Source organism: Nomascus leucogenys, chromosome 16 (assembly GCF_006542625.1).
Source record: "Nomascus leucogenys isolate Asia chromosome 16, Asia_NLE_v1, whole genome shotgun sequence".
NCBI classification, from domain to species: domain Eukaryota; kingdom Metazoa; phylum Chordata; class Mammalia; order Primates; family Hylobatidae; genus Nomascus; species Nomascus leucogenys.
The window spans coordinates 51,268,203-51,295,276 of NC_044396.1; the positions used below are offsets into that span (position 1 = coordinate 51,268,203).

A 27,074-nucleotide genomic window follows, 5' to 3' on the forward strand; every position below is an offset into this window, starting at 1 on the left:
TTTAATAGAATACATTGTTATTTAGTATAGTCTTCATGTTGTGATCTTTTAAATTTATTTCTCCTAATTGAAATTTTGTGTGCTTTGCCTAACATCTCTTCAACCTCCTCTCCCTGAGAGGTGACACTTTCTTATGGCTTACCAAGTCCTCTTTATGTATCTGGCAAACCCATCCTTTGAATATGTATGGTATTGAGTAGCTAAGAGTTTCAAGGCATCTGATATTTGAAACATATGTAGAAAATTTGGTAATGCGACTGCATTGTGTAATTTGTAGAATAGTATATAACTTTAAGGCCTTATTCATAAGGATCAGCTACAATACATACTTAAGACAGAACAAAGAGTAGGATGAAAACCCTTTGGATTCTTTGGATCTGTTAATTTTTTACCTCAAGAAAATCCCAAGGGATTTGGAGGAACTAATGTTTTCATACACATTTTATGGTTACATAAATTGGCATATTTATTTTGGAAGTAGCAACATGTAATACATTTGAAAGCACATCTACCATACCACCCATTTGTTCTAATTTTCAGTGTATACCCTCCAGCAGGGGTCAGCAAAATTTTGCCTACAGGCTCAGTATGTATTTTAGGCTTTGTGGACCAAGTGGCAAAATTGAGGATATTATGTAGGAACTTAAATAACGAGAGAGAACAAATTTTACAAATGTTGAGTTTACAATATTCAAAATGTAATAATTGAGTACAGTTTTTGAGTAATACACAGTTTTATTTTTCTTTTATTTATTTATTTATTTTTTTTTGAGATCTAGTTTTGCACTGTTGCCTTGGCTGGAGTGCAATGGCACGATCTTGGCTCACTGCAACCTCCACCTCCCGAGTAGCTGGGATTACAGGCGCGTGCCATCACTCCCGGCTAATTTTTTGTATTTTTAGTAGAGACGGGACTTCACTATGTTGGCCAGGCTGTTCTTGAAATCCTGAGCTCGTGATCCGCCCGCCTCTGCCTCTGCCTCCCAAAGTGCTGGGATTACAGGCATGAGCCACCATGTCTGGCCGAGTAATACAGTTTTATTAATGAAGAAGAATGGAATTCCTTTTGGAGGGACAACATTTCGCCTAATTGGGATTTCAACTTATTGTTCCCACCATGTTGATTATAAATGTTTATGTGTAAAAATTATTCTTTGCTTGTAGGCTATCCCAGAACAAGCAGTGTGTGAGATTTGGTCTGTAGGCTGTAGTTGGTTTTTGTTCTGTTTCCATAGAGGTTTATTGTTTAGGAATTAACTTAACCAAGATGTGAAAGACTTTTGCAATAAGAACCACAAAACATAGCTGAAAGAAACGAAGATATACATAAATGGAAACACATCTCATCTTCTTGAATTGGAAAACTTAATATTGTCCATGCTATCCTTTCTACACATTCAGTGCAAACTCTATTACAATTCCAATGTTTTTTTGCAGAAGTAGAAAAACTCATCCTAAAATTCATATGGACTCTCAAAGAACCCCAAATATCCAAAACGATCTTGAAAAAGAACAAAGCTGAAGGACTCACTTTTACTGATTCCAGAAGCTACTACGGAGCTATAGTAATCAAAACAGTGTGGTACTGGTGTAAACACAGACATATAGACCAGTAGAAAAGAATGCAGTGCCCAGCAATAAACCATTGTGAGAAAGATTGTTTATTTTTCTTTAAGAATAAATAGAGAATCAGCCGTTCCTTTTTAGGTGAAGGAGGAAATGGAGGAAGGAAGGTCGGGTGAAATTTTGAGTTAATAGATGAGCTATATCAAATGAAGCATCATATCCTTGTTACATCAATATATAATTTCAAAGATGTCCCTAATCCTTTTGGACTTCATTTTTCCCGCATGTAAAATGAGATGATTGAGTTAAATAATCTCTAAGCAGTTTGAGCTCTAAAATTCTTTGGTTGATTTTGATTTCATTCTTTTCCCCTGAAGAGTTTTTCTTCACAAGGTGTTCATTATTATGCTGTACAATCCTAGTTATTATTATTCTTTCTTCAGTTTTTATGTGTTTCAGTGTATTATTGCATACATAATAACAACTTTTGAAATGAAAGAAATGCTTATTTGTTCCTTTAGTGAAGGGACAAATCTTTACGATGCTGATTATACTATTATACCATTTGTTTTATAATGGCAATAACAAAAACTATTTATTGTATATCATAGTTATGAAGTTTTTATTGTCATTTACAGTTAGCATGTGCTTTTTATACTTTTGTCTTTTTCAAATAGCAAATTCTAATTTATGATAATTTTTGGCAAAATCTTACAGAAGTAAGTTGCCATATAATGTTTCTAAATCCATTACAGTTTCTTCTATTTGAGATGTTAATTCAAGAACATTTGTTGTAAAATGTTAAAATCTTGATGATGTATTTATTTTTATTATTTACTAATAGGGATTTTTAAAAACAGGTGGCAGTACATGTTTAACTTTTTATTTAATGAGATGTGTAAGTCCTCTTATTCAACTTTACAATTTCCTTTAGCTAAAATTTCTACTGGTAGTTATACTTACTATTTCATACATTTTTATTGCTCCAGATTATTAGTTTGCAACATTTACCAAACCAGTTTTTTAATATGTGAGCTATCCCTCATGAAAGCAACTTCAGTTTACACTGCTGGTTGTGCTTTTTCCAGATTAAGTATTTATAGTCTTGGTCAAGGGATGTTGACAAATTATTAGCTTATATAGGTTTTATAAATCTATATATCTGATTGCTGTAATTTAAAAGAGAGAGTTTAAAAATTTATTTTTAAGTAGTTCTTTTTGATTTGGTGGATAATAGAGGAAGCAAAATATGACTCATAATAATTTGGCAATATTTAGAAGGTAACTTCTTTGTCCAGTAGGTCCTCTTTTATTGTAATTTTCACCTGGTTGAATGTTTTCTTAGAAGCATCTCTAGGCAACACAAAAATATAATAAAGGCTTTTAAAAAAATGACAGAATAGTATACAGTTTCCCCGAAGCCATTTGCAATTCTGCAGACAACCAACAGGGGATCTCCTCTACACCCAATTTCCTTCTGAGTACAGTTGGTAGATAGTGTCTGTGATTATACTGTTGGGGCATTTAATGGAAAATTCGACAGTAGCTTTGAGAGAGTTCTTAGTTGAGCATAGGTAATATGATGTGATAAAATATTATCTTTATTCATCACTCAACATATTTGGTAGTTGGATATTGTTTTAAAAATGTGTTTTGTATTGTTATATTAATAACTAAATTCCAGAATCGTTTGAATATTTGGCCTTTATGAGGAAATAAGAAATCCTGAAATTGTACAGAAACCAGCACAGTACTTTGCATACACTGTTGCTCAGAACAGGTCTTCAAAAAGAATGAAAGTGAGATATCTTAATGTTAAGTTATGATTTTAAGTAATCATTTCAGTATTAGAAACATATCTTTTTCTCAATTCTGTACTTCTTGTCTATTGGTTAATAGCAGGTTATAGGTACTGATGGGTGCATCACTTTTATTTTCCTTGATAGTGATTACATAAGTAGGTTCTTTGAAATGCAGTTTTCCTTGAAAATGTAATTTTAAAAAATGTTTTATTTCTAAAACATTGTTTTGTTCACTCAAAACTGAGTGTATAAGAAATAATTTGACATTGTCAATTTGATGAATGTTAGGAGTATAATAGCTTTTTGAAACTATTTGGAAGTAGCTTAATACTTTTAAAGAAATTGATAATTATTTTATGCTCATTAAATAGTATTTTGAAAATCAGTTATGAAGAAATTTTAAACATATTTTATTATAGAACTTCACAGTTGATATTAATTCTAGAGATATGGAAGTCAGTGCTTTATAAACCCAGGAGATAAAAAATAGTAACTAAAGATAAATGTTGAGATTAAGCTACTTTTACATTTACTGGAAAACAGTAACTCTTTGTTTTGTATCCATGTGTGTATTTCCACTCTGAGGTGTTTATCTTTTGTTGTTTTAGAAATAATTGAAGCAGAAATATCATCAGTTCTCTGCAGTATTTCATGTAACATTTGATGTTATGTTGTTTCTTTCTATTATGACAAATATAGTATCCAGGAATTTCAGGGATTGCTTATAAAATTTTGTAGTATGATCTGCTTGCTTTAAGCATAAACATGCTTGTACATATGAAGAGCAATTTATGCCATGTACCTAATTTCCTGGGGTTTAAAACCTCAATTCCACAATTATTTTCACAAAAGAAAATGGAAAGAAATAACATTTTAGGATATTTTTCGATATCCTTTTTGTATGTACATTATACAAGTTGAAGACAAAATATATTTTTAAACAGTTTTTCTTGTAGTTAATGTTATTTTAGTCATAAAATATTAACATTAATTTATAAAATTTGTAGTTTACAGTGTAGAAAGTGCAGTCAGCGGTTTATATTTATGGAAAAATGTATATTTTAGCAGATAATAAAATACTACATGAGGAGTATGTATAGAAATAAAATGTGAGGCCGGGCGCGGTGGCTCACGCCTGTAATCCCAGCACTTTGGGAGGCCGAGGCGGACGGATCACGAGGTCAGGAGATCAAGACCATTCTGGCTAACACGGTGAAACCCCATCTCCACTAAAAATACAAAAAATTAGCCAGGCGAGGTGGCGGGCACCTGTAGTCCCAGCTACGCGGGAGGCTGAGGCAGGAGAATGGGGTGAACCCTGGGGGGCGGAGCCTGCAGTGAGCCCAGATCGCGTCACTGCACTCCAGCCTGGGTGAAAGAGCGAGAGACTCCGTATCAAAAAAAAAAAAAGTGAAACTTAAAAAAATTTGTCAAAAGAGCAGTGATCTTTCAGGGATGTGAAATAAATACTGTACATTTAAATTTCTTAATTTTGACCTACTGTCAAATTGTATAGAAGAAAATGTTGATCGTTTGGGAAGTGGAAAAAGACTTTGGAATATATTTAGTGTGCAGCTGTTGTAAAGCAAATTGAAACTGACGTATTTCATCCTGTGCTTATTAAAACTTTGTCTGTGTGAACACTTGCATCTTTTCTTTTTGTTTTAGATATTTGGTTTCCAGGCAGGACTGACGTCTTTGGATTGCAGTGGATCTTACTGCTTACCCGTACCAATTATTCCCTCTTTCAGCACTGCTCTTTATGGCAAACTTCTGAAACTCCCCACATGCTGGTAGGTCTTACATGTTAAAATGTGATTTATGTTAATTTCCATTTATTAGGAAGGGAAAAAAACCCCAAATGTATCTGTCTTATACCCATGCTAGTTTTGTACAAAACTTTAGAAAAAAATATCTAAACTTGTACTTTTACTGAGATACTAAAAGTCTTTTTTAAGTGTCTGAAATCTGTTAGTTCCTAGTGTCTTTTGTGATAGCAATAACTGTTATTAGAGTAATAACTGTTAATTCATGTTGGATGTATGTAAAATACTACTTGAGATTATAATAGGAACTGTAAGAGCAAGTACCTTTTTTTCAAGAGAGGGTATAAAGATTTTAAAAAGTTATAAATTAATATTCAAGACCAAAGTATTTATCTATTAAATAATAATTTCATTTATATTCATACCCACTGACAAAAGTATACCCATTATGTAGAGTTAGAATGTATTTACATGTCTAGTAGCTATATTTTGTAAGAAATTGATGGTAGCCCTCACCATTTTCATTCTGAATTGAGTGCTATATTTGGAGGTCACATTTCCTTAAATTCGGAGAGATTTACAGAAAGAAAGCCAGTAGTTACCAGTTATAAATTTTTAGTTCAAAGGAATGCTTTTAATATATTGTTTAAATATATAAAATAATGTTTAAATATATGAAATTAATTTTTAGTGAACCATTTTTCCAATTTAAAATGTGATTTAGAGTATGTCTTTTGCATTCTCATTCTAATTAGTAAGCTTATTTTTGCAGGATAGTTTTTCTATTAGCTTTTTACTAAAAATGACATAACCTGTAGAAAATTAGCATTAATTTCTTATCTAAAATACTTCAGTTGCTAAAAATTTGTTTCTTTAATGATATATAACTTTTAAAATGAAATTATAAAATAAATGCTCATATTTTCAAGAAACTTTGCCTGCTGATACAGAAAAATTTTTTAAAAGTTGTAGTTAAGTCTTAGTACTAATTCCTCTAAAAAATGAAACCACTATTAAATTATTATTCTTAATTTCTAGTGATAAATTTCATTTTGTCCTTACTCCTCCATACCTCTCACATGTCATTTATTATGTTGTATAGAGATAGATTTAGCTTTTTATTAGCATACATGGTATGTTGCATTTGAGTCAAGTTTTATATTCTGATCTATTAAGAAATAAACTGAGATATGTCACAGTTGATATGGTGATATCAATTTTAATAGGTATTTGTGAAAACTATTTTCTCCGTTATGTGCTGATTAATTTATCATTTCTAGGACTAAAATAGTTTTATTGCAAACAGTGCAATTTACTATAGAAAATTCTTAATTTCTTTAAAAAAGTCCACATTTTTCAAAATGATTATAGCCTTTATATAAAATCAATATTGAAATAAGTAAGGCTTATTTGAAGGATACAAAGAAGGTATTATGAATACTGTCAAATGTTAATTAACATATGCCTGCAGACATCTAGAAATAATATTCCAATTAAATACTGAAAGCATGAGATCACAGAATGCCAATATTTTTTGGATGTGTTTTGCTTTTTTGTAGTTAAGACTACTTCTATGTTATTTCAGTGATATTTTTGCTATGCTTTATAGAAGTATATTGATTTGAAATAGTTTCTTGAAATTTTCTTAATAAATGTAAAAAAGACTTTAGTAACTCTAACTTGAAAATAAAGACAAAACTTAATAAATTGAGATATTGGTTGGTTTTAGTGCAGTTTGAATTCAATAAAATACTGCTTAAGCAGTATGTCCTGTAAGTTTAAAGAAAGCAGACAGTTTCCCTGGGACGTCAGAGATAGCTGATGAGATGAGGTCCTGTTAGAATTGGACAATTCTTCGACAAATACACCCTCCCAAGACTAAACCAGGAAGAAGTTGAATCTCTGAATAGACCAATAACAGGCTCTGAAATTGTGGCAATAATCAATAGCTTACCAACCAAAAAGAGTCCAGGACCTGATGGATTCACAGCCGAATTCTACCAGAGGTACAAGGAGGAACTGGTACCATTCCTTCTGAAACTTTTCCAATCAATAGAAAAAGAGGGAATCCTCCCTAATACATTTTATGAGGCCAGCATCGTCCTGATACCAAAGCCTGGCAGAGACACAACCCAAAAAGAGAATTTCAGACCACTATCCTTGATGAACATTGATGCAAAAATCCTCAATAAAATACTGGCAAACCGAATCCAGCAGCACATCAAAAAGCTTATACACCATGATCAAGTGGGCTTCATCCCTGGGATGCAAGGCTGGTTCAACATACGCAAATCAATAAATGTAATCCAGCATATAAACAGAACCAAAGACAAAAACCACATGATTATCTCAATAGATGCAGAAAAGGCCTTTGACAAAATTCAACAACGCTTCATGCTAAAAACTCTTAATAAATTAGGTATTGATGGGACATATCTCGAAATAATAATAGCTATCTATGACAGACCTACAGCTAATATCATACTGAATGGGCAAAAACTGGAAGCATTCCCTTTGAAAACTGGCACAAGATGGGGATGCCCTCTCTCACCACTCCTATTCAACATAGTGCTGGAAGTTCTGGCCAGGACAATCAGGCAGGAGAAGGAAATAAAGGGTATTCAATTAGGAAAAGAGGAAGTCAAATTGTCCCTGTTTGCAGATGACATGATTATATATCTAGAAAACCCCATTGTCTCAGCCCAAAATCTCCTTAAGCTGATTAGCAACTTCAGCAAAGTCTCAGGATACAAAATCAATGTACAAAAATCACAAGGATTCTTGTACACCAATCACAGACAAACAGAGAGCCAAATCATGAGGGAACTCCCATTCACAATTGCTTCAAAGAGAATAAAATACCTAGGAATCCAACTTACAAGGGATGTGAAGGACCTCTTCAAAGAGAACTACAAACCACTGCTCAATGAAATAAAAGAGGATACAAACAAATGGAAGAACATTCCATGCTCATGGGTTGGAAGAATCAATATCGTGAAAATGGCCATACTGCCCAAGGTAATTTATAGATTCAATGCCATCCCCATCAAGCTACCAATGACTTTCTTCACAGAATTGGAAAAAACTACTTTAAAGTTCATATGGAACCAAAAAAGAGCCCGCATCACCAAGTCAGTCCTAAGCCAAAAGAACAAAGCTGGAGGCATCACGCTACCTGACTTCAAACTATACTACAAGGCTATAGTAACCAAAACAGCATGGTACTGGTACCACAACAGAGACATAGATCAATGGAACAGAACAGAGCCCTCAGAAATAATGCCACATATCTACAATCATCTGATCTTTGACAAACCTGACAAAAACAAGCAATGGGGAAAGGATTCCCTATTTAATAAATGGTGCTGGGAAAACTGGCTAGCCATATGTAGAAAGCTGAAACTGGATCCCTTCCTTACACCTTATACAAAAATTAATTCAAGATGGATTAAAGACTTACGTGTTAGACCTAAAACCATAAAAACCCTAGAAGAAAACTTAGGCAATACCATTCAGGACATAGACATGGGCAAGGACTTCATGTCTAAAACATGAAAAGCAATGGCAACAAAAGCCAAAATTGACAAATGGGATCTAATTAAACTAAAGAGCTTCTGCATAGCAAAAGAAACTACCATCAGAGTGAACAGGCAACCTACAGAATGGGAGAAAATTTTTGCAACCTACTCATCTGACAAAGGGCTAATATCCAGAATCTACAATGAACTCAAACAAATTTACAAGAAAAAAACAAACCACCCCATCAAAAAGTGGGCAAAGGACATGAACAGACACTTCTCAAAAGAAGACATTTATGCAGCCAAGAAACACATGAAGACATGCTCATCATCACTGGCCATCAGAGAAATGCAAATCAAAACCACAATGAGATACCATCTCACACCAGTTAGAATGGCCATCATTAAAAAGTCAGGAAACAACAGGTGCTGGAGAGGATGTGGAGAAATAGGAACGCTTTTACACTGTTGGTGGGACTGTAAACTAGTTCAACCATTGTGGAAGTCAGTGTGGCCATTCCTCAGGGATCTAGAACTAGAAATACCATTTGACCCAGCCATCCCATTACTGGGTATATACCCAAAGGACTATGAATCATGCTGCTATAAAGACACATGCACACATATGTTTGTTGCGGCACTATTCACAATAGCAAAGAGTTGGAACCAACCCAAATGTCCAACAACGATAGACTGGATTAAGAAAATGTGGCACATATACACCATGGAATACTATGCAGCCATAAAAAATGATGAGTTCATGTCCTTTGTAGGGACATGGATGAAACTGGAAACCATCATTCTCAGTAAACTATTGCAAGGACAAAAAACCAAACACCGCGTGTTCTCACTCATAGGTGGGAATTGAACAATGAGAACTCATGGACACAGGAAGGGGAACATCACACTCCGGGGTCTGTTGTGGGTTGGGGGAAGGGGGGAGGGACAGCATTAGGAGATATACCTAATGCTAAATGACGAATTAATGGGTGCAGCAAACCAACACGGCACATGGATACATATGTAACAAACCTGCACATTGTGCACATGTACCCTTTAACCTAAGGTATAATAATAATAAAAAGAAAGAATTGGACACTAATAGATGAGACAGATATCCATGTATCTATCACTGCATACAGTGGGCGAAGAATTTGGAGTTACTCTACCTTAGACTTGTCCATGAGCAATGATATCTACATGTTTTAATATGAACACTTAAAAATAGTTAAACCAGTTAATCAAATATTCATTAGTCCCATTTCTTTGTTCATGTTTGTTAAAGTCTAACTAAAATATTATCTGAAATTCACTTTGTCCTATAATTGAGGGTTCAAATGTGTGATTTTATTTGTAGAGAAATATATGCAACATATTTTGGAAGTTTGGGGTATAGAAATAGTATATTGGCTTAGAAAGTTGTGGAAAACATGGAGGGGTAATTTTTAAGCAGGCTATTGAGGAATGGATATAATCTGAAAGAGCATATTATATTGTTTTATACAGTCCTAGGTACCTAGTTAAAAGTTCATGACAGTCCTGTGAGATAAGATGATATTCTGTCTTACAAATTCTTTCTAATTTTCAGAGAGGTTAAATAAGTTGTCCAAAGTCAAACACTGGCCTCACAAGATTTTCATGGAGGATTGTCTGATTTGAACATCTTTAATTGTTTTATTACTTGAAGGAGTGAAGGGGACATATATAATCTTCTGTTAATCAGTTTTGAAGGCCCAGTATGCTTCTTGCCTATAGTTAAAGTAAATTTCCATGGAGCAGCAGGCTAGCTAATAAATCTGAACTGTGCTAGTATTTGTTAATAGTATGTAGATATCATTGTAATTCTGATCTTAAAATTGTGGATATTAGCATTAGGTGGAATCTTAGACATTATCCCAATTACTGAGTCTTTATGACACACTTTTGGTTTATAGCCATCTGTCTACTCCTTGAACATTTTATTCAAGGATGTTAGCTACTTTCTTGGCCGATTATTATTGGGCAGCTCTAAATTTCTTTCTTTTATTTAATCAAAGTTTGCTTTTATGAGAAGTTTATACTTGGATTTCTGCCTAAGAATAATGTTTCTTCTCTGATATAATTATTACTTATGTATATCATGAGGCATTTTCATTCTCAGAGAAATGTGTAAAAACACATATTTCTTTTTAAGATTGAGGGACTTCTAAGTTCCCATTTTTTACTTGGCACAGTGCAATTGTTGATTTTAACTAGTGCAGTTATTGAACAGATCATTTGTAGGGGAAAAATGCGTCTGTGAAATCTTTGAGTTCAGTGTTAATTAGAAGTTACAGGACTTGGTGCTGGTAGGTTGGTGGTATTGATGTGGTGTGTGAAGGGCATTTGAGGCAGATACTGGTTCTTTTGCCTCTGTGGAAGTGAAACTGAAGGCATCATTTGCCCCAGCTCAGAATGACACCAGGGTAAATTCTTTTAGTTTTAATGGATACTGGGAACTCCAAGTCTAAAAAAATTGCCAGTAATACTTATTATCAACAGAGTAAGTAACCTTCCAGGGCTTAAAATGTTTATTCAACTGCCCCGTTCTTAATAATACCACAGTTTGAGGCCTCAAGAAGCTATACTTGGGTGTTTTTAATGAACCTGGAGATAGATCTTCCTTCCAAAACTGTGTTCATCAGTCTGGTTTTGTGATTAACATTCCCTTTAACTAAATGCCTTAAAACAACTAAGCCTTAAATGGGGTGTTAATTCTCTTATCTCCACCTGATAGGTGTTAGACTGATTTTTCAGCTTTGGTTCTGTCATCTAAGATGTGCTTTATGGAATGTTTTGAACAAAAAAGAAACATTAACATCTGTTACAATCTTCTCATTTAAAGATGGGAAAACTGAGTCCCAGAGAGGTCAAATTTCTTGCCTAAGACCACACAGTTAATTAATATCAGTGCATCAATTTGATCCTCTCCTTCTTGATTCAAGGCTCGATCAACTGTACCATTTTGCTTAAAACAATTGCTATTACTATTTCAAAATAACTATTTTTAAATGTAAAATTCAGTAGCATTAAGTACATTCACATTGTTGTGCAATAGTGCCACCATTCAACTTTCTGTCTCTATAAATTTGACTATTCTAGGTACCTCACTTAAATGGAATCATTCAATGTTTGTCATTTGTGTCTGGCTTATTTCACTTAGCATAATGTTTTCAAGATTAATCCATGTTGCAGAATGTAGCAGAATTTCCTTCCTTATTCATTGATTTGTAAGACTGAATTTTATGTATTCATTTTATGTATATGCCACATTTTGTTTATCCATTTATCCATTGACAAATACCTCTCACCTTTTAGCTATTGTGAATGATGCTTCTGTGAACATGCATGTACAAATATCTGTTTGAGTCTCTGCTTTCAGTTATTTTGAGTATATACCTAGAAGTGGAATTGCTGTATCATATGGTAATTCTATGTTTTTGAGAGCTGCCATACTGATTTTCACACCACTTTACACCTGCAATAGTGATGCAAAAAGGTTCCAGTTTCTCCATATTTTCATCAACACTTAACTATTTTCTGTTTTTTTGGTAATAGCTATAGTAACAAATATGAGGTGATATCTCATTGTGGTTTTAATTTGCATTTTCCTAATGATTAGGAATGTTGACCATCTTTTCATGTCCTATCTATTCAAGTCCTTTGCTCATTTTTAATTAGTTTTTTTCCTTGAGTTGTAGAAGTTCTTTATGTGTTGTGTAAATTAATCCCTTATCAGATATATGATCTGCAAGTATTTTCTTCCACTGCGTGGAACCACATTGCAGGGTTCTGGCTGGAGATGCATCAATAAACAAAATAGGCAAGTTATTTCCCCTCATGGCAATAGAGAATAAACATTCTCTTAATTAAGGGAATTTTAAGGAGAGAAAAATTGCTCCATGTAGATTGTCTTTTAAAATTGAATCATAAAATCATTCTTTTTGCTGTACTAAGCCTTGAAAGGAGGTGTTTAAATAGTTCTTGATAGCATAACACTTTTTGATTACTTAACATTTTTCTATTTATTATTTTTTATGTTTCAGTGAATGCAGCATTTTTACTTTTTCTTAATGATTCATGTTTGAACTGAAAACCATCGAATTAGGAGTAGAGCAAACAGTGATAGGAATTGAAATATAGATTCCTGCAGATAAATGAAAAAAACCCATTGGATAAATTAAATATATTTTTTATTTACCAGCTCTGAAAACATTCTTTAGTTATTGTTGGATGATGTTGCAGGGTGTATTTGATGATTCAGGACTTAATGCAAGCTTTTCTAAAAACTTGATTTCTCATCAGGTATTTTAACATGTACAGCTTGAACAACATGGGCTTGAACTGTGTGGGTTATATTTCTTTCAATAACTATATTGGAAAATTTTTTTGAGATTTGTAACAATTTGAAAATTTGCAGATGAACCGTTTAGCCTAGAAATATCAAAATAATGAAGAAAAAGTTAGGTATGTTATGAATGCATGCAATTTATGTGGATTTTAGTATATTTTATTATTTACTACCATGCAATATACAAAAATTTATTATAAAAAGTTAAAATTTGGCCAGGAATGGTGGCTCATGCCTCTAATTCCAGCACTTTGGGAGGCCAAGGTGGGAGGATTCCTTGAGCCCAAGAGTTCCAGACCCCATTTCTAGAAAAATAAAAAGGTAACCAGGCATGGTGGCATGTGCCTATAGTCTCAGCTATTTAGGAGGCTGAGGTGGAAGCATCACTTGCACTCGGGAGATTGAGGCTGCAGTGAGCCATGATCATGCCAGTGCTCTCCAGCCTCAGTGACAGAGCGAGACCCTGTCTGTTTCAAACCCCAAAACCAAAAAGGTAAAATTTGTTAAAACTTATGCACACAAATGCTTAGGGACCACACATGGCACCATTCAGAGCTGACAGAAATGTAAACAAACATAAAGATGCAGTATTAAATCATAACTGCATAAAGTTAACTGTAGTACTACATGGTGTACTACTATAATAATTTCGTAGCCACCTTTTGTTGCTACTGTGGTGAGCTTTTGTGTTGTATCTGCTTAAAATGCTGTGTGATGGTAAGCATCTCCATGTGAGCAGTCCCTGAGCATCTCTTCTCTACAGTATGACTGTGTATTGCAATAAAAAGTGATCTGTCACAGTTCTCACATATTTGTCATTGGGCTTAGTGCAATACTGTAAAATACTATAAATTTTTTTTTTTTTTTTGAGACGAAGTCTCAGTCTGTTGCCCAGGCTGGAATACAGTGGCATGATCTTGGCTCACTGTAGCCTCTGCCTCCTGGGCTGAAGTGATTCTTGTTCCTCAACCTCCCGAGTAGCTGGGATTACAGGTGCGTGTGCCACCACACCCAGCTAATTTTTGTATTTTTAGTAGGGATGAGGTTTCACCTTGTTGGCTAGGCTGGTCTTGAACTCCTGGCCTCAAGTGATCTGCCCACCTTGGCCTCCCAAAGTGCTGGGATTACAGGCGTGAGCCACTGCGCCCAGCCCTGTAAACCTTGAATAACACCACAGGGTCCACACAGTGTGATTCTGGAAGTGGTTCCAAGAAGCAGAAAAAAGCCATGATGCTATAAGACAAAGTTGAGTTGCTTTGTACTATAGATTGAATTCTGCAGCTTGAGTTGCCTACCCTTTCAAGAAAGATAAATTCAGCATAAGGACTATTGTAAAAAAAATAAAAAATAAAAGGAAATCTGTGAAACCATTGCTTCAGTTTTGCCGGCTAGCACAAACACTTTTCACTTCTTGTGAAATACCTTTTTATTTTGTATTGAAAATGCAGCTTTTATGTGGGTGCAGGATTGCTGTAAGAAAGGAATACTAGAGACTCTAATATGATTTGAGAAAAAGTGAAGTCATTATGTGACAACTTAAAGCAAAAAGAAGATGAAGGATCTAAAGGTGAAGAATTTAATGCCAGTAAATGATGGTTTGACAATTTTAGAAAGAGGTTTGGCTTAAAAAATTTCAAGAGAACAGGAGAAGTACTTTCTGCTACCAAGAAACTCATCTTAGTCAGCAGTTGAGTTTCCCAGGCACCATTAAGAAAGTTATTGAGGAGAAAGGATATCTGCCTGAACAGATTTTAAGTGCAGATGATAGTGCCCTATTCTGGAAAAAAATGCCACCAAGGACATTTATTAGCAAGGAAGCGATGAGTGCTCACAGACCTGTGCCAGATGATAAGAAGTAGGAGAAGCAGTGCCAGAAAACAAATTGACATTGTATAGTCTGACAGAAGGGTTCCAGTTATTCAAGATTGCCTTTGACTTTTTTTATGACATGGACCATCCTATGATAGAGGCACTGCATTATTTGAAATAAATTTCTTGGAAAGACTGACCAGTCTTTGTATATGTTAATGGTCTTGCCAATTTCTGTTTTTCCTTATGTTTTTGGTTGTGATTTGATAATGTGTTTAGATAAATAACTTGTCAAAAAATACATTTATAGTTTTTAAAACATGGCCTATGTGTATGAAATTAAAAGGATATGAAAAGCACAATTATAGGTAAATAGTATGTATCTTTATATTAGAGTTTTTCCCTTTAATTTTTTTAGAAAGGGCACAAAGAGCATTTGACATATGTTAACAAGCAAGAGAGCATTGGTCCAATGAGAACAGAAAGTTTCCTTTGATTGTGATTTTGGAAAATTTGATATTTTCCACATGGAATTTTATGGTCAGTTGGGTGTGAAGTTGTATATGCAAATATGATCCATTTCCAATTCTCGAATGTTTTAAACTTAGTAAAATAGTTTGTTTAGTGGTGTCCAAATGAGGATTTACAACTCATTCTTAGTTTATTGCCTTTAAATTTGATTTTTGGTTATTGGAGACTATTTCTACATGACCTATATCTATGTCAGAATAATTATATTGACTTTTCCTCAGTATTTGGCTTTGCCTGTGTACAGCAGTGGGAAAATATTATCCTGTGATAACATTCTATTCTAGTGACAGCATTTTAAAAAATATATCTGTGTTTCATTATTTTTGTGAGGGAGAGTGAAAGTCAATAGTATTCTCTGAGTGCAAAAGAACTCTAAGTTGTTAATGTATTTTTTTGACAGGGAAATGGCTTGGTTAGTAATTATTAAATTTAGCCTAGGTTTTCTTTTTAAGACTACCTTTAAATTTTTTTCTTAACTGTGTTTTGATGATTTGATTTCTTTTTAATATATTAACTTGAAATGTAAGAACAAATAATCATTGGCAGTTCCCACATTCAAAAGATCGGATAGTGCTTAGGTTAGTGGCAGAAGAAAATTTCTAATAATAGCATCATAATCCCCTTGTATAGCATTTTGTACTTAACTCAGTTTCACTGCATACAGGAAGTTTTTTGATACTCACAGCCAACCTTTGAAATAAACAGGTTAGGTATCCTTATTTCTATTTTATAGATCTGGAAATGGAGGATTAGGGAAGATGATATGGTAGACCTAGAGAGATAAAATTGCTTGCATTGGACATCTTTTATTTATTTTATTTTATTTTATTTTTCTATATTTTGAGACAGAGTCTTGTTCTGTCACCCAGGCTGGAGTGCAGTGGCACGATCTCGGCTCACTGCAACCTTTGTCTCCTGGGTTCAAGCGATTCTCCTGCCTCAGCCTCCTGAGTAGCTGTAATTACAGGTGTGTGCCACGACACCTGGCTAATTTTTGTATTTTTAGTAGAGATGGGGTTTCCCCATGTTGGCCAGGCTGGTCTTGAACTCCTGACCTCAAGTGAGCCACCTGCCTTGGCCTTCCAAAGTGCAGGGATTACAGGTGTGAGCCACTGCGCCCGGCCTAGACATCTTTTGATTAATTGATGTTGGAACTATTAATAGCATGTTGATTAATAGCTATTAATAGCAGGTTCTAGATAAGAACTTTGTGTTCTTCATTATGACTTATAACTTAAAAAGTACTGCCAGCTTCTTAGAAGAATCTGTTAATACTTAGCGTTGTTCAGGTTTCAACTGACTAATGAGTCATTTATTCATTAAAAAAAGTTTTGGTGCCTATCATGTTAAAACTGTTGTGTTATAGGCCTTGGAGTGTGAATACCACTTGGTCTTTGTGTTTCCTTTCTTGATACTTTAAGAATTTAGACAGGTGTTCTTAAACACTGGCTAACTCATACATCTGCAGCCAAGTTTGTTTGTTTGTTTGGCTTGTTTTTGGAAGATCTAATTATGACCTCTTTGCTAGAATACTTAGCTTCTTACAGCTTATATGGTAAAGTTTAAAAGCTTTAAAATATTCTTTGATGCCCTCTATGGTGTGGCCCCTGCTTGGCTTTCTAGACTTATCTGAAACGTCCTCCTCTCTGTCCCCTCCTTCTTGCTTTTAAACATTTTCTCTCCTTTTACAAATTGTTCACTATTATTGTTTTACTGTTCTGTATCCTAAATAACTGTAACTGACTCCAGATGCTAGTCCAATTGATACTTTTTCTGCCTAGGTCACACCCCCCCTAAAATATGCTTTAAAATATGAGATAATGTTCTTGTTTTTCATTGTACTTTTCATAGAAGTGATTTTATACTGCTTTGTGTGATTATTTAATAGCCTTTCCCACTCGTTTTATTTTAAGCTCCATAAGAAACATCTCTTTTTCTGTGGGGCACATTTATCTTGAAAACCTTGCATCTGTTGTAGACATGAGTAAATATTTCTTGGTATGCATCTGGCTGTTTCTTTAACAATTTCAATTTTTTTTGGTTTTCTGATTTATGAGGTTTTAGATTGTATACTTTTTTGACAATCAAGTTCTATCTCCTATTAGCTCAGATTATACATGCAAAACATACTCTTGGCCAAAGTGAAAATCAGTGATGTTAATTACTTAAATTAAACTAAAATTTTAGTGACTTTTCCTATTCAGAGTTCTCAAGGTAATATTTGAAAGTTATTAATTACATATATAAAGTATATTGTATAAACACACTTCATCTCCTTTGTTTCCTGAGCAGTTACACATTCTTATTTTAAGTAGATGAATTGTCTGTTTTAAATTAACTTGTCTAGAAGATGAGATAATGTAGAGGCATCTTACTTCTTTTGTATTTTGTTTGTTTGCTACCACACATCAGTTAACCATTATTTAAGCTGTTCCATGTTCCGTAGTACTAGCACTACTTTTTGGCTCATATCGAGCAAGTATAGTATATAGGCCATTCCCTCCAGAGACTTACAACTCATTTATAAATATTTATTGGGTCCATGGTATAATTCCAGTCATCATTCTACATGCTGGGAATGCAGTGGTAAACAAAATAGACCTTTTCTCTGTTTCATGGAGCCGATATTCTGAAGAGGTAGAGCCAACACTTCATTAAGACAAATACATGCGTTTCAGATAATGGTGAGTAATAAGAAAAATTATGGCCAATGGGATAGAAAATGAGTGTTTTGGGGAGTTTATTTGTCTAAAATGGTCAGGGAAGGTCTCTTACGTGGATGTGACTTTTGACTCCAACCTAAATGACCAGTTAATGGCAGCCATACAAAGATTTTGGGAAATTGTGTTGCAAGTGTTGGGAATAGCTAGTGCAGGTCTCGAGGTAGAAATAGATATAGTTCATATGAAGGACAGATAGAAGTCAAGTGTGACTGCAACACAGTAAAGGGAGATAGATAAGAGATTAAATTGGAGAGATGGTTTATTCACAAATAAAAGCAACGTAATTAGGTATAACCTGAACAATTTTTAGCCTTAATAGTAGAGAAATAAGGATTTAAACAATGTAGAATTAACCATCTTTTTTGTGTACTGTTAAATGAATATAATATTCAGAATGTTAAAGTTTGTGACACCAGTGGTGGAAATTTAATATGACAGATCCTTACAACTTTTCTGCTGTACAGCTTGACTATATCCATCCAAATCTGTAAGCATGAATATCTTTTACTCAGCATGTCCATTTTTAGGAGTTTGTCCTTAGATATAATTAAGCGAATTACCAATAATTAGTTATGATAAAATGGAAAAATGTAAATACCAAATAATGAAAAACAGGTTGTATAAATTATGTTACACTCATACCAGTTAGCAATATGTAGAATAGCCATTAAAATTGTGTTGTAGAATATGTTTATTGGTATAGAAAGGTTCTCATGATAAATATTGAGTGAAAAAAGGTCACAGAACGGAGGATACAGAGTTAGTCTATTAATGTGGACAAAAAATATGCTTGCACAGGTAAAAGGGCTGGGCTGTTGCTAAATTGTTTGTGATGGTGTTATGTGGGTGGTAGGTAACATGTGGTTTATGTATTATAGTGGTTAGGAGCATGGGCCTCAGAACTGGATTCCTTGCATTTAAATATAGGCTCTGCCACTTCCTAGCCTTGTGGCTGAGAAAGTCTTTGTGTCTGAGTTTCCTAAACTAATTTGTAAAAGGGGCAATTCTTAATTCTTACCTTCGAGTTATTTTGAGGCTTAAATGAGTTAACAAATAGGAGCTGCTTTGAATAGTGCCTGATACATAACAAGTTCTTTATGCGTGTTAGCTGTGATTATTACTATTGCATATTTATTTTTTTTCTGACTTTTTTCAGTGAACACACATTTGTAAAATTGATGAGTCACCTTTCTCTCAAAGATTGTATAAAGTTTTATTTGACATGCCAAAAAAGGTAAAGTTTGTTTTTAATCACATGTATTAATATAATAGGTATAATCTATTAATAAATTTATAAACTTCTATAAAGCAGTTAAGAAAAACTGAGGAACAGACTGAGTAAAAATATGAACAAAACATCTGAAAAAATTCTTGTATGCAGAATATATGAAAATATCCTACAGTTGAATAAGAAAAAAGACAACCAATTAAAAAATGGGCAAAAGACTTGAACAGACATTTCACAAAGGAAGGGTCACCAAACACATAAAAGAGAACCCAACAACTATACATAAGGGAATTGCAGATTAAAACCACATTGAGAATGATCATAACAGCCTTATTCAAAATAATCCCAAACTGAAATAACCCTGGAGATTAAATAAATTGTGGTATATTTAAACAACAAATACCACTCATTAATAAAAAATAATGGAACTACTGATACATACAGTTGTGTTTCCTGAGTGAAAAGAACTGGGCACAACAGAAACATGGTATGATTCTATTTATATGAATTTCTGGAACAGGTAAAATTAATCTGTAGTGGAAAAAAGTCTAAATTGCCTTTGGGAGGATGAAGGTGGAAGGATTGATTGAGAACACAGGGAATTTTCTGGGGAGATGGTGATTTCAGTATCTTTTTGGGGTGAGGATTATAACACAGGTATGAGTATTTGTCAAGATTCATAAAATTCTACAGTTTTTAGAATATATAAAAAGAATATAAAATTATTTTTATATTTTACTGTTTGTAAATTTTACCTAAAGAAAAAAGGACTTCAAACAAAATTGAAATCTGTTTGCTTTTTTGCAGTGGAATGAGTTAGCGACTAATGATATGAGTTAAGCAATTCTTAAAGCACTTTCTGTGTATTCTAGGCTTGACTAAATAAGTAGGCTTATTCAGAGTAATGGTATCCAGGTTTTTCACCTGTGGAGAAGGAGTTACAAATATGTTAAAGAGAAAGTCTATATTTATTTATCTATTTATTTCTTTTTTGAGACAGAGTCTTGCTCTGTCACACAGGCTGGAGTGCAGTGGTGCAATCTCAGCTCACTGTAACCTCTTTCTCCCAGGTTCAAGAGATTCCCCTGCCTCAGCCTTCTGAGTAGCTGGGATTACAGGCACCCACCCCCATGTCTGGCTAATTTTTGTATTTTTAGTAGAGACTGGGTTTCAGATTTCATTATGTTGGCCAGACTCGAACTCCTGACCTCAGGTGATCTGCCTACCTTGGCCTCCCAAAGTGCTGGGATTGCAGGAGTGAGCCACCGCACCTGGCTGAGGAAGACTATATTTAATGGTAGGCCGTCATGGAAAAAAAAGAAGAGGAAGACTATAATTCACCTTGGTATTGTATTCAAATTGGAGGTATCAGAATGAACTCATGGTTTTTAATACAAAGATATATGTCACATTTACACCTTTTTGTTCATGTTGTTCCCATTTTCTTCTTATTTAACATCAGTACTTTTGTTGAATTTAGACACTAGGTTGAGGCATTATGCCCCACTGCTGCTCTATTGATGGTATATTGAAGTTCATATAGGTTAATGGGGTTTTTGTTTGTTTTTCTTTTTTTTGAAGAATCTTTTCTTTGCATGAAATTTTACTCTGGAGCTTAATATGTAAAAAGTTCAACATACATATTGAAATGCTCAGATGGAATTGGGGAGATATGCAGCCTAGTAGTTTGCATTTGGTCTCTGCATGGCAGATATTTGGATAAACAATGAATATCTTTTGGTATGTTAGATATTAAGTTCTCAATAAGCACAGAGTGGCTTTTTAACTGTATTATTGTGTAGCATCGAATAGTATCTAATACTTAGTACTTGCCTAATAAATGTGGACTTAAATTGGGTATTTTTTCTTTTGAATTGTAGTGTTTCAGAGTGTTGGAAAATCTTAGTAACTAATATATAAATATATTTTTTCATAAATGTAGTATTGAAGTAATAAAGGTAATCCTTAAGTAAACTGTAGGTATTCATTTTTAAAAAATGACTATATTGAGATATAATTTACATACCATAAAATTAATCTGTTTTTAAGCATACAATTCAACGATTTTTAGTAAATTTACCAAGTTGAGCATTCATCAACATAATCATGTCACCCCAATTAGATCCTCTTTGTTACAGTTAATCCTAATTCTTACCCCAACTTCAAGGAACTGTAGATTTACTTTCTATATCTCTAGAAATAGCAAATATCTGTAGACATGTTCTGTCCCTGGAATCTATAATATGATGTGGTCTTTTGTTTCATGGTTCATCTACCTTGTAACATGTATTAGTACTTCACTTCTTTTTATTGCTAAATAGTACTCAATTGTTTGGATAGACCACTTTTTATTTATCCATTCACCAGTTGATAGACATTTGTGTTGCCTACACTTTTAAGGCTATTATAAATAATGCTGCCATGAACAGGTAGTCTTTGTGTGGACTTAATGGTTTCATTTCTCTTGGGTAGATACCTACAGGGGGATTGTTGGATTATATAGTACATTTATGTTTAACTTTTTAAGAAACTGCAATCTGTTTTGCAATATGATATCATTTTACATTCCTTCCAACAATGTATGAGGTTCTTGTTTTTTCACAGCCCTGCTGACATTTGTTATTGTCTGTCTTTTTGATTATGTCCATTCCAGTGGGGTTGAAATAGTATCTCATGGTAGTTTTATAAGAATTCATTTTTGTTTGCTTAGTTCATTTTAAGATTTTGGATTTTTATGTATGGTAATAAGATATTTATTACACTTTTATTTTAGTGGTAGGCCGCTTTTACTTCTTATATTTCCCTATTTTTCATCTAATATTTAAATTCAAATAAAAGTATTCCAGAAATTTGAAAAATGTTAACATATTTTTATATATCAACAAACAGGATGTAATTTGTATTTTATTTGCAAATGCTAAAATCATTGTAATTAAAAATATATGACAAAAGCTGGCCAGGTGTGGTGGCTGACACCTGTAATCCCAGCACTTTGGGAGGCAGAGGCTGGTGGATCACTTCAGGTCAGGAGTTTGAGACCATTCTGGCCAACATGGCGAAACCCCGTCTCTACCAAAAATACAAAAATTAGCCAGGTACGGTGGCGCGCTCCTGTAATCCCAGCTACTCTGGAGGCTGAGGCACGAGAGTCTCTTGAACCTGGAGGTGGAGGCTGCAGTGAGCTGAGATCGTGCCACTGCACTTCAGCCTCAGCGACAGAGTGAGACTCTGTTTTGAAAAAAAAGAAAAAAACATGACAAAAGCTAATGGATGTTGAAAAAGATACTCTGATACACTGCTGATGAATGTGAAAATTCAGTGTGGTATCATGTATGCATTAAAAAGACCACTGTAGAAGCATTTGTATTCATGTAAAGATCTTAGTGATCTCTAAGATATGTTGTTTACTCATATCAAGTAGGCTGTAGACATACACCTATGTATATATTCTCATTAAAATTATAAATGTATATTTGAGTGCATGAAATGAATATACAGAGGTCTGCAGGGATATATGATAAACTCATAAAAAGTTGTTACCTGTAGGGTGTGGAGTTGGGAGTAAATAGTATTAACTTTTCATTTTATCTATTTAATTTTTTAAAACTTTTTTTCTTTTCATTGAGTATTGATGTGTAAGTTAAGTAGTCACTGTGTAAAGAAATATACCTCTTAGCTTTTTAAACTGTTTTCATTTCTAAGTTGAGTTAGCGAAGAACTGTACTCATTTTATTTTGGAAAAAGTGAACTAATCTTATTTTACTGTACAGGATATGAGTAATAACACAAATACATTTTTGGAACCAATTTGTAGGTTCAAACTTTGCATTTTGGGACTCTATATAAATCTTTAGATCCAGCTGTTGCTGAGAATATTCTTTCAATTGCTATGAGATGTGTTGATTTTAAAAGAATGGATGGCTGTTCCTCAAGTGTACATATGGCAAAAATTTAATGGTATCCCTGTGAACTTGAATGGATTGTTTAATTTCTTTGCATCGAGTAGTAACAACCACACTTCCATCATTTTAATTTAAAATTTAGAAGAAGGAATTTTTTTTATAGAAATGCCAGTTTGGTCTTGAAATTTCATCAGCTCTCTGTTATAGTTTGTCAACAAATGGTACAAGCAAAGTCTGTCAAAGTATTTGTTAATTAGGCCATATTCATTTTTAGTCTTTGCTACTATACAATCAAGACCTACTTGTTTCTATTTCCTTTAATTTATCCTGGAGTTTGTCCAAGTTGAGTTTTAATGAGTTGTTTATCCCACTAGTTACACTAGGATTTATTTTTCCCTAGAGAGTAATGTTTGAATTGATAGTTTTTTTTTTTTTTTTTTTTTTTTTTTTTTTTTTTTTTTTTTTTTTTTTAATTTTTTTTTTTTTTTTTTTTTTTTTTTTTTTTTTTTTTTTTTTTTTTTTTTTTTTTTTTTTTTTTTTTTTTTTTTTTTTTTTTTTTTTTTTTTTTTTTTTTTTTTTTTTTTTTTTTTTTTTTTTTTTTTTTTTTTTTTTTTTTTTTTTTTTTTTTTTTTTTTTTTTTTTTTTTTTTTTTTTTTTTTTTTTTTTTTTTTTTTTTTTTTTTTTTTTTTTTTTTTTTTTTTTTTTTTTTTTTTTTTTTTTTTTTTTTTTTTTTTTTTTTTTTTTTTTTTTTTTTTTTTTTTTTTTTTTTTTTTTTTTTTTTTTTTTTTTTTTTTTTTTTTTTTTTTTTTTTTTTTTTTTTTTTTTTTTTTTTTTTTTTTTTTTTTCAGACTAAGACTTCTGGATATGAGGAATAGACATGTGTTAAAGAAATTATTTTATATTCAACAGCTTAACTGTTAAAATGGAAATTTAGTGATATTTCAAAATATTAGGTAAGTCCAGAAGTTAGAAATTTTTAGTATGAATTTATATTGAACTGTTTTAAGTTTAATAAATATGTAGTGGTATAAATCACAAGGAAAAATACACTTTTTATTGTGCATTTTTATTGACATTTTAATGACCCCCCAAATAGTTTAAATAAAGTTGTAAAAGCTGTTCATCTTTAAAAAATTTTTTGAGGTGAATATGGTATAATGTTATGGCTTGAGGAATTGGTAATAGACACATTGAGTATTTGTTATTTTCTACATTTGTTAACCAGTTACAAATATTTCAAAATTGACAAAAGCAAAAGAGAAAAACCCCTCTTCATTGGTATTGTTTACATTAACAGATAATTGTGTAAGATACCATCTATTGCCAAATCATTTTAAATTTATTTATGTCAGTTTAAATACTACTGGAGTATCTAACAGAAGTATAAATAGAATGTATTTTTATTTGTTGTGGGTTACAGCTGAAAAATAAGCCACAAAGACATATCCTGTGTGTATAATTGGCGTGTTTATTATTGAATTCTAACTTTTGTACAAAGTAAGCTTCTCCTTTGATACTAAAATAATTAAGGAGAGAATTTTTCCCTACCCTTGGGCATTACTAAAATGTACAATGTATTAATCTTTCTGAATTTGCATGTGTTTAAGTTTTTATTCAAGTCTATGTTATCCATTTGGGAACATTTTAGGTGATATAAGCTGGCTTGAAAGAGTACCATATATGGTAGCTGAATTTATTATGAAATAGTAAAGACCTGCTTATAAAAAAAATGAATCCCATCTATAATTTTGCCATATAAATACTTACTGCTGTAGTTATATGAACATGGCTCTTGCTACACGATAGGACCTCCTAATTGCCACAGAGTGCCTGAATATAGATTAATTGTACATTTTCGTATTATAGGAAATATTCCAAATGTCCATGTTCTTTACTACTTATCGCTAATAAAATGTTGTGGGTTTTTTGGTGCAGGGGTGGGGGGCAGTTCAGGAATTTGAACAGAAATTTGAGAACATAGTGGAAAGACCTAGTTAACTATTTTAAAATGCTTATAGAATAAAAAGAAAAATGAGAAGGAAAAGAAAATGTCTTTAAAAATGGTCTAAATGTTGGAAAAGCAAAAGGAAATAATAAGGATAATTACATTCAGATTTATGAATTGAGTCATATTTGTTTATCCTTCTATTTCTTTTGATCTCTACTACTTTACCTGTTTGGTATAAGGGATCTTTTATTTACTGCATATTTATTTTCTGGTTCATTCATTCCAATCCTTTGGCATTTGTAGCCAAATATGATCAGAATTGTGGATTGAGGGACACATTTAGGTAGTGTCACATGTTGCTATTAAGGATTTGAAAGTTGTTGGATGGGATAGTGGCTTTCTTATTGGGCAACTGTGTATTTGATTGATCTTACATACTGATTAAGAATGATAGGTAGGCTGGGTGCAGTGACTCATGCCTGTAATCTCAACACTTTGGGAGGGTGAGGCAGGATGATTGCTTGAGCCCAGGAGTTTGAGACCAGCCTGGTCAACTAAGTGAGATCCTGTCTCTATAAAAAAATAAAAATTAGCCGGGCATGCTGGTATGCACCTATAGTCCCAGTTACTTGGGTGACTGAGGTGGGAGGATTGCTTAAGCTTGGGAGATGGAGGCTGCAGTGAACCGTGATCATGCTACTGCATTCCAGGCAGGGCTAGAGTGAGACCCTGTCTTAAAAAGAGAGAGAGAGAGTGACAGAGACAGAGACAGAGAAAGAGACAGACAGAGGCAGGGGTGACCCTAGGCTTTTGTTTTTGTTGTTTGGACATTTTTTTTTTTTTTTTTTTTTTTTTTTTTGTGAGGGAAGGCACTGGTATTTGAATCAGTTGTGCTAAGAACAGAGTTCAAATACTTTAGGGACCTAGTTTGTTTTCGTTGAGCTAAAATTTACAACCTAAATTTCATCATTTTAAAGTGTACAATTAAGTGGTTTTTACTATATTCAAAGTTTTGTGTAGTCATCACCACTATCTAATTCCAGAACATTTTCAAAACCTCAAAAAAGAAATTCTGTGTCTATGAGTCTAGACATTTTATATTAACAGAATAATATAATATGTGACTTTTTGGTCTGACTTCTTTCAGTTAATGTAATATTTTAAAGGTTCATCCATGTTATATAGCATGTATCAGTATTTCATATTTTATGACCAAATAATATTCCTTTGTATGGATCGAATACATTTTGTTTATTCATCAGTTGGGGTACATTTGTGTTGTTCTCATTTTTTGGCCAAGAATACTGCCACAATGGACATTCTTGTGCAATTTTTTGGTATGAACATGTTTTCAGTCCTCTTGCCTATGTATATACCTATGAATATAATTGCTGGGTCATATGATAACTCAATGTTCATCTTTTTTACAAATTGCCAAGTTGTGTTTTACATAGTAACTATACCACTGTGTGTGATGTTCCAATTTTTACCTATTCAGGCCATACTTGTTGTTTTCTGTTTATTTTTTTTTAAATTACATCCCTTCTGATGGGTACGAAGTGGTATCTTCTTTTGATTTTCATTTTTCTGATGTCTAATAATGTTGAGCATTTTTTCATGTGCTTATTGGCCATTTGTATATCTTCTTTGTCAAGTGTCTTTTCAGGTCCTATGTTCACTTTAAAAATTGGGCTGTGTATCTTATTCTTGTTGAATTATGAGAGTTTTTTTTTGATATTCTGGAAACTAGACCCTTATCAGATAAACCATTTGCAAATATTTCTCCCATGCTGTAACTTGCCTTTTCATTTTCTTGATAGTATCTCTTGATTCACAAAAGTTTAAAATTCTAATGAAGTCCAATTTATCTTTTTTATTTTGTGGCTTTTGCTTGTTATAGATAAGCAACTAT

At 33.1% G+C, this 27,074-nt stretch overlaps 1 protein-coding gene across 3 annotated transcripts in view; it reads left to right on the plus strand.

The window, feature by feature from the left end:
* The window catches only part of VPS13B (vacuolar protein sorting 13 homolog B), an 891,476-nt gene that overhangs the window by 148,445 nt on the left and 715,957 nt on the right, over window positions 1-27,074 (plus strand). For all 3 annotated transcript variants that reach the window (XR_004026232.1, XM_030795363.1, XM_030795364.1), the window contains exon 16: window positions 5,037-5,161. Coding sequence is in view for 2 of the 3 variants with exons in the window: in XM_030795363.1 (XP_030651223.1) it covers window positions 5,037-5,161 (125 nt within the window). In the remaining variant the exon portion in view is untranslated. The remainder of the gene's footprint in view (window positions 1-5,036; window positions 5,162-27,074) is intronic.